The following is a 9,402-nucleotide window of genomic DNA, read 5'->3' on the forward strand; positions in this document are numbered from 1 at the left end:
TTATGACACTAATTCCAAAAGAATATTAATTTACAATATCAAACATGTCAATTATTACATCTAAATCTTGTAAACAAAATTGTAAATTACAATCAATGGTTGAAAAATGACTTGTTTCAAGTAGACAATCTATTTCTCTCAAAATCTTTCAATTCAATAAATAGTTATTTCAGATCAAATAGACTCTCTAACTAACTGTCAAAAACTTGTACTAATTCGCGCTACTGATCAGGTTTAAGGAGAACGCATAGCTATATTCTGCTTTTTCAGAAACTCGTACGTTGCTGAGGCAAGAGATTCAAGCAACTCCTCATCGTTGATCACGAGTTCTCTTCTGATGTTTCTGACTCGTTCCCTGTTGAATCAAAGACAATTTACAAGATTACACTTGACTGAAGTTTCCAAATCGAAATAGTGCGTTGTTTTAGCCAGGAGGTCAAAGATAATGGACCTAATGTGGTCCCCGACCTTTCACTAGACCCCTTGCATTATAGGAGCATAGTGCATCGGGTTGCCCTCTTTTAATCTAACGTTCAATAGTTGAAGCAAAAGGAAGTATAGTAGAATGCGCCCCTCATAATGAGTGCTGCGTGTCAAGCAAAAGGCAATACAAGACGATGACAACAACAACACACCCAGTATAATCCCACGAGACAGAAATGAGATCTGGGGAGGGTTTAGTATACACAACCTTACCCCTACCTTGTGAAGGTAGAGATATTGTTTCGTTAGACCCTCACCAAGACTCATTTGACAGACAACTTCCGTTTAATTCACAGAAAATCTAGCGGACAAGAACAGAAAGAACTCCAAATAGAATCAAGTGAGACTAAGCTGTATCGATAAAAGGATAGAGAAGTATTACCAAACAATGATTTAATTGTTGGTTTCTTGGGCTTGCCAGTTGTTTTCTCCAGATCAACTGTCAAAAAACAAAAGAAGACATCGAAGTCAATGATGATCGAAGATATCAGCCAGTCAAAGCTATATAAGGGTAATTATACCAGAGAAACACTTGAAACATCTAGAAGTTAACGTACACAACGACGAACAAAAATAAAAGAAGGTAAATGCAAAGCAACTAATTGTCCTTTGTACTCATGATGTCCGAGACGTCTGAGGGCTCTCAGATATCATATTACTGAATATTGAATGACGAACAACCACAGGGGAACGTAAACTTGGCATGAAAGGCAAGTAAGCACTCAAACTTTGAGAGTGCTCATCTAGATACCTCAACTTCGTCTCAATTGGCAACTAACACTCCAACTTGTCCTCACTGTATCTCGTGGAGACCCAATGCTGACGTATCACATAAATTTTGGAGGTGTTTTGATGATCATTTTGTAAGTTGGAGTGTTCAAGTGACATAGTGGAGACGAGTTGAGGAGACTAGATGTTTATACTCAAAGTTTGAGCGTTTAGTAGCTAGTTGAGAAATAAAAGCAGCAAACAGCTACGAGAAGAAATTAACAAAACAAGGTTCAACCATGTAATGTATCTTTATAATTAGAACCTCACTATGTTATTGTGTTTTGATCTCGTGAAATTGGATACCTGTCTTACTCATCCTAACGTCTACTTCTAGCTGCCAAATGTGATACCATACTCTAACGACAATATTTCCAAACTAGAATCAGGTCACAACAGCCAGTTTTTCGGAAAGATTTAGCAGGTCCACGAGAGAAAAAGAAACAATCAGTTTCTAGAGAAGTCCATCCACGAAAAAGTGAGAATACAAAATGGTTATTAACTTCATATATTTAATTGTTCCATCCTTTCCTTTTCACAGTCCTCTCAATTTCTTCTTCTTGAATGTGTGGGTTAGAAGTTTCGATTCCAATTTACACATGTGACATATTGGACATTAAGCTTGATATTTTTCAGATGTTATTAGAGGAGCATGATTAATTGGACATGCGTACGGAGAAGCAGAGATGAAGAAAGTACCCATTCCAGGCACTTGACAATCATTCACGACTTTGAAATTCTTGTACGTGTACCCGACAAAGTTAATGTCCTTAGACGAGAGCATCTGTACAAATGATGGGTAAGAATAAGATAAATAGGAATTACCAAAGGTCACACAAGAAACTGTAAAAACCTTGAGAATGTACGTCTAGACACCTCAACTAGTCTCCACTGTGTTAATTGAACACTCCCGAATTAGAAAATGGTAATCTAGGCACCTCCAAGATGCATATGCCACGTCAGCATCGGGTGTCCACGAGACACAATGGCATCAGTTGAGGTGTCTACATGTGCATTCTCAAAGTTGGAGTGTTTATTTGTCAGTTGAGCTCAAGCTAAGATGTATATTTATGTATTATGCCTAAATAAAATGTAAAATCAAATGACATGTCCACATAATAATGAGAATGAATACCTTTCTCCACGGACCAGATCTTGACGTACTCTGAGAATGAGATTCAGACTGCGACACCAACCAAAAGATTTCATAAATGAGTGAAATAATTAAAACTAAAAGTTTAAGAGAAAGATGCACAGGGATACCTCTTCAAACTTTTCAAAGTTTTGCGTGTCCAATTCATCATTGACTTCAGGAATGAAAGCAGCTTCCATCTGATATATTTTATCCCAATCTATCCCTTTAAACCACGGGTGGACCTGAGCGGTGAAAAAGGAAATAGAGAAAAGAAACCACGATGTTACGGTTGCAGTTAACCCCTAGATCTAATACAGGAACATAGCTTAAGACACACCAGACAACACCTTTATTTCATCTGTGCCGTTGGAACCAAGTCTCTCTGTGACATTGCAAAGAAGTTTGCTTGTAATATCTTTGGCTTCTCGAGATAGCTTTACTTCTTCAGGAAACTTTAAATGATTTTTCCAGTTAACTATCTGCATATGCAATGGTAATTTTTGAGATAATACAATTATGTGGGAGCTTTCATGTAGTATTCGGTGAAGAGAGAAAACTATTTGAAGAATCAATAGAATCTATTTTATTTTATTTAGAGTTGATGGTAAACACACATCTAAATTATCACTTTTTCGCGAGTTCCATATCTCAACTATCCATTGTTCTATTTACCTAAACTATCACCTTTTGGCAGTTCCATATTGTTGAATTGGCCAAATATTTGTTCACAATCGACACAAGAGCATGTAGGCCAACTCAGCATCGAGGTGTGTTTAAAAACAAAGAGAGTGATACTTTAGGTAGATAAAGAAAAAAAAATAGATAGTTGAGGTATGAAAATCGCGAAAAACTGATAGCTTAGATGTGTTTTTGACATTTAACTTTTTATTTTATAAGGAGAACCAATAGAATCTAAGCATCATGCAAGCCAAAAAGAAACAAATGATGGAACATATACAGGTGGTCATGATTGATCACCTTCCTACAAGTTGACATGGGATCATCAGAATAGAAAGGCGGATAACCGATGAGCATTTCATACATAATAGCGCCAAGCGACCACCTGCAGAATAAAATCGAATCTTACAGCAAATGGATACAAAGAGGAGAAACATATAAAGCATATGGACTATCCTCCCTTAAAATGAAAAAAAAAAAGCAGAAAGAAAAGAGAGAGAAGAGAACGAGGCGAGAGTGAATTGAAGAGATTGGGCGTAACGGGTGAAAGAACGACTAGAAATTTTACAACAAGAGCTATTATTTTGAAGGACACAAGATCAAAGTTCCCCAAAATATTAGCAAAAATGTGCATTCAAAGTCCTCATTATAAAATAAAGAAGTGTACTAACCAGTCACATTCCATTCCATAACCTTTCTTCTGCAGGACCTCCGGAGCAATATAGTCTGGTGTACCCACTGTAGAATAAGCCTGGATTATGCAAACAACTAGAATTAAATATATGAAGAGAACAGCTTAAGCGAACAATCAAATTTTTAACAAAAACCACATAAAAGAATGCTCATGTGTAAGTCAGCAAGTTAACAGACAACAACTCTTTAAATTTCATTACCGACCAGAGAATGACATGCTCCAATAAGATGTGAAGTAGTGTCTGTTGGAAATCTTACAGAAAATACTTGATCACGAAAACTGTTAAGTATTCATGAAAAACTTGAGTTGTGTCAAAGACACTGTCCTTAAGGATATTTCACCTAGTATAGGTGTATCCCGAAAGATTCAACAAGCTCTTCTAGTATAAAAACGAGGAGCACAAATTACCATAAAGAAGAAACTCAACACAACAATAGAATATGGGGGAAAGAACTTACACTCCATTTACTCACTAGACGAACACATGAGTGTGTATATATATATAACTAGGTTTAAACAAACATCTCATCAAATAACGAAGATGTCCCAACGGTTTAAGAAGACTAATAGCCATTAAGAGACTAAGATTTGATGGCTAATTATGAAGAATAAACGCAGTAAATACAAGAAATGGAAAAAGTACAGTGAATGAGAATACCCACATGGGGATAAACTTACAAGCATCCTCCTATTTTTCTGCCAGTTTTCTAGCTGCTCTTGCTGAGTGCGTTTGGGAGCCGTGGGGCTTTCACTCTTGGAACCTCCATTGGCACCATCCCCCACTGAGAAATCCTTCTCTTCAAGAGTACTGCAGTCTAAAGGCTTACATAGTCCAAAATCTGATAGTTTTAAATGACCATATCTATCGAGTAGCAGGTTATCAGGCTTAATGTCTCTGTAACAAATAAAAGGTGGCTGCACAAAGTTAGTGTGTTTTAAAGAAGTCGGAACAAATGAATAGCCTGTTTATCCAAAGCTTCCAAAATCTGCTTAGTTTGAAAAGCGTTTTTTGTCAGAACTGCTTTTCCACAAGGTACTTATGGAGAGAGTAGCAATTTGCATTTGATTAATTAATTTGAAAAGCACTTTTGCAATATTAGAGCAGTACTTTGTGCTTGGTCAATGTTCCAAAAGTGTTTTAAGCAAAAAGCTAGTTGTTTTAGCTTCCGAAAAGCAGCTTTTCTTACTACTCAAAGTCTCAAGCACACTTATTTTTTTCTAAAATAAGCATTTTTTGTTAAGAAAAGAACACTTTTAACTTCTCCGAAGCTTGTCCAAACAGGCTGGTAAATACAAAGCATAACATATGACATTCAGGTATAAGATCAAATCTCCACCTGTGTACATAGTTATGTTTATGGATAGATTCAATTGCTAAAACAGTTTCTGCAACATAAAATCTGGCTTCATCTTCAGTCAATATATCCTTCCTCATGAGTAGTGTCATCATATCCCCACCGGGTAGATATTCCATAACAAGATACAGATAATCGTCATCTTGGAAAGAATAATACAGTTTGACAATGCAATCACTGTCCACCTCCGCAAGAAGATTCCTTTCAGCTTTCACATGCTCAACCTAATACGAAAAGCTAAGGACTTGGTAAATATAGTGGTAGAATTGGGAGTTGCATTTGATGACCATATAATCACGTACCTGTCCTCTACGAAGCATTTCTGATTTCTTTAGCTTCTTCATTGCATATACCTGACCACTTGTTTTTTCTCTACAAATTCTGACCTGTAATAATAGAGAAACCAATCATGCAGATTGGCTTTTTTTCCCGACAAAGAACTAAGCTTTAAGTACCATTACAAGCATGGCATTAACAACATATATAACCTGTGAATATTAGTACCACAAATGTACCTCAAGGGATATAGACAAATGCAGGAAATTAGTACCATAAACCACAAATATAAATTGCATTACCACAACATATTATCCTTCCACGCTAGTAGCTATAGTTCCGTAGTGTCATGTACTTCAATTGTTGTATTATTTTGTTGTAGTTATTGTCCTTTTTCCGGAATATTTTGTCTTGCTTCCTATAATATTTTGTTATGGCTTCTTTACTTCTGCTATTTCTTTTTCCTTGAGACGAGGGCCTATTGGGAACCACCTCTTTACCTCCAAGGTAGGGAGGGGGTAAGGACTCTCTCCAGACCCTATTTGTTGGATTGCATTGGATATGTTGTTGTTATTGTTATGACATATTACAAAAGAGATTCTCGATACTGACGCCTTAAAATATTCAGATGATTCACCGTGAGGAGCATTAACATGCAATTATCGACAATGTTTTTTCGGAGCATTGGGAAACAGGGAGGTCTAAGATTTATTATTTTTACATGCGAATGTTTAACTTCCAAATGCAGAGTTAAGGCAAAAAGGGAGGATCTGGAGAACAGAAAATTACACTAGTAACAGAATAAATATTATACTAGGAACAGATGCGTGAACAAGGAACTTAGATGTTTTTGATAGAAACAATACCTCTCCAAATGCACCCTTTCCGATCATCGTTAATAATTCAAAATCATCAGCTCCCATTTTATGCCTCTGGAGTCGCATGTATTCAGTTTCCTTCTTTTCCAAAAATTTCAGTAGGTTAGTTTGATCTTCCTGTGAGACATCGGCATCTGCCAGCTTTTGTTCTAGTAAAACTCGACTGCAGGCCAAATGAGAATAAGGAAACAAATAGAAACTAAAGCATTATAGAATGCAGAAATTTCAAATATGTCAATAGTATAATTGTTGAAAAGAAAAATCCCGTAAAGCTCAGTCTTGTAATAATATAATGAGGCTAACCAATCATGCAGAGTATTTCAAAGGAATGTCTGGTAGTAACATCCTTGATATTGCTATATTGCACATGATATAATTTTCTTGCAGTCTCTTTGCTATGTTTGAAGTCGGCTAAATTGTTCCGACACAACTATTTGAGAAGTTCGACTATTTCACAATATATCAGCTATACAAGAGTTACAATGATATACTCCCTCCATTTCAGTTTGATTGTCTAGTTTTGACTTGACACGAAATTTAAGAAAGTAAAGAAGACTTTTGAATCTTGTGGTCGTAAACTAAAGGTATGTTGAATGTACCAAAATGTCTTTTAATCTTGTAGTCTTAAAAATGTCATGTGGAAAGTTGAAACCTAAAGAGTCGTCAAGAAAAGAAAGAAACATTCTTTTAAACGGACTAAAAAGGGTATTAAGACAATAAATTGAAACGGAGGGAGTAACATATAAATCAAGAAAACAGCATGCCCATATCTGAATCTAGATTCAAGTGTTGATTTTCAACTCATCACGGCAACTGAATGCCTCTCCGTCTTTTGAGGAACATGTCTCACATGAAATTAAGGTACAAAATAATGTTGCATAAAGGAAAAAGTCTAGAAACTAAAGGGAAGTCGTAAGACAAAAGTAGCATCTATTGTCATACCGCTCTTTTCTCTCCTGCAAATTTTTCATCTGCTCCTTGTAATGTTTCTCAATGTATTGTTTTGCTGCAGCAACCCTTTGCTTTGTTATATTGGAAGCCTCTTCGGCTGACGGTGGCTTGCCATCACCGGCCATTGGATCCTTCTTGGTTGATGACAATTTTTGGAACCAACCTCTTGCTGAATCCATTCACATATCCTCAGCACATGAAGCAACACATAAGGAATCCTCGGACCAGATACTCATTGTAATCCGACTTACAATCATACCCCCGAAGTGAAAATCTATTAACAAATTGTTGAACAAAAACATAAGCAAATCAATAAAATTAACAAGTAAAATGCAGAATATACCAAAGTCATCTATTCTTTTGACAATAAAGAGCAGTTAAACCCAACTTTTTGTTTAGGATTCAGAGCCAAACATATCAAAGTCATCTGCTTTTGACAGTAACATTATTCAACTCCAAATTTTTTTTGTTCCACCGAGAACAAGATTTCATTTCGAACCATCATGATTACCAAATACTCATATAGGAATCAACTCAATGCAGAGCATACCAAAGCCATCCTTTTTATCATTAGTTAGATCCAATTTTAGTCTGGTTTTCCACCAAAATAAGATATTACCAAACACAGAACCTCAATAAAACATATCATGACAAAATAATAAACTATTCCATTCATAAACGGTACTCAAAATATGATTATGAAAGTAGCACATTCGATCCAATCCAATCTTCGTTAATGAGGTGATTTTCATCAAAGATTAAAAATTTCTTGCAAATTAAAACAACCCCACCAAGAAAATGAAGAATCTTGCAAACTCATAATCAAACTATAAGTGCATACGAAGTCATCTTCTTTTATCATTAGTTAAATGCTAAACATACCAAAATCAAGATATTCCCAAAATAGAGCCTCAAAAAAACATATAATGATAGAGTAACAAAACTATTCTTCCCATTAAGATACTTAAAATATGATTATAGCAGTGGCTGATCCAATCCAATCATCGGGAATGAAGTGATTTTCATCAAAGATCAAAACTTTCTGGCAAATCGAAAAAAAATCCAGAAAGGAAAATAAACAATCACTTGAGATTATGAGTTCATGCAAATTTTTAAACTAAAATCCTGACTCTACCTCTGAATCCAATCATCATCGGTACGAGATGATTTTCATCAAAGATCAAAACATTGTTTCATATCAAAACAAACCCACCAAGGAAAAAAAGAACAATCTTGCAAACTCACATTCATTGTTGAGTATCTTGAAAGTTCATAATGCATAAATATGTTTGTTTAACTTGACTTCGGGTAGCATTTATGTCCACAACTTTGGATGTGCACAACTAGACATTCTACATGACATAATACACGTAGAATGTCACATAGGACACAAAATTGTCCTATAGGATGCCACGTAGGACGAATGTGCATATTTGTTCAATCTCTGCACACTCAAAGTTTGAGAGTATAGATGTCAGCTGAAGGCAAGTTAAATGGTATACATAACTTTTTAACTCTATTTAGAAGAAATCCAAACAAAATACCCAACACCCAGACCAGTCATCACACTTGTTTCATACCCAAATGAAGAATTCATAAATCCAATCTCCACATTACAAAAAGAATATGAAAAAAAGAACCAAAATAGATTGTGATTCAGAAACCATAAACTAAAAATCCTGACTCCACCTCTCGCTTCTAAATCGGATCATCACTAGTACAGATACAATCTTCATCAAAGATCAAAACTTTATTTCAAGTCAAAGCAAACCCACAAAGGAAAATTACCAATCTTGGAAACTCACATTTCAAAATGACAAATTTTTACCCCAAAAACAAAATACAAACTTCCCCACATGATTAATAAAAAGCATAGCATAAGAAAATTAAATAACATAAATGCAAAACAATATTTGAGCTTACCCACAAATCTTTTGAGATGGAGAAGAAGATTGAGAGATACAATAATATTCAGATTGATTAAAAATGGTGTAAAATTTTTCTTTGTTTATATATATGAATATGGATAAATAGAAATTGTATTATTACGTAGTAATTTTTTCTCTTTCTTTTTTTTTTGGTTGTTTTTTTTTTTTTTTGAAGTAAGAAGTAAAAAATGGGGAAAAGAAGAAGAAGACAGTTAACCGGCAGTTTCTCTGGTTACAAGTGATTTTGGTAAGCTAT

General features: G+C 35.2%; 1 protein-coding gene across 1 annotated transcript; it reads right to left on the reverse strand.

Moving 5' to 3' along the window:
• LOC107022035 (serine/threonine-protein kinase tricorner-like) lies at positions 1-9,402 on the reverse strand. Its single transcript, XM_015222747.2, has 14 exons — positions 9,142-9,402; positions 7,210-7,492; positions 6,256-6,430; positions 5,416-5,499; positions 5,096-5,337; positions 4,437-4,653; positions 3,736-3,815; positions 3,365-3,449; positions 2,734-2,865; positions 2,515-2,628; positions 2,387-2,434; positions 1,951-2,035; positions 866-922; positions 1-355 (listed from the first exon to the last, which is right to left on the reverse strand). Exons 2-14 carry the CDS (start codon positions 7,395-7,397, stop codon positions 321-323), a joined length of 1,542 nt encoding a protein of 513 aa, XP_015078233.1. The 5' UTR covers positions 7,398-7,492; positions 9,142-9,402; the 3' UTR covers positions 1-320.

Source organism: Solanum pennellii, chromosome 6 (assembly GCF_001406875.1).
Source record: "Solanum pennellii chromosome 6, SPENNV200".
NCBI classification, from domain to species: domain Eukaryota; kingdom Viridiplantae; phylum Streptophyta; class Magnoliopsida; order Solanales; family Solanaceae; genus Solanum; species Solanum pennellii.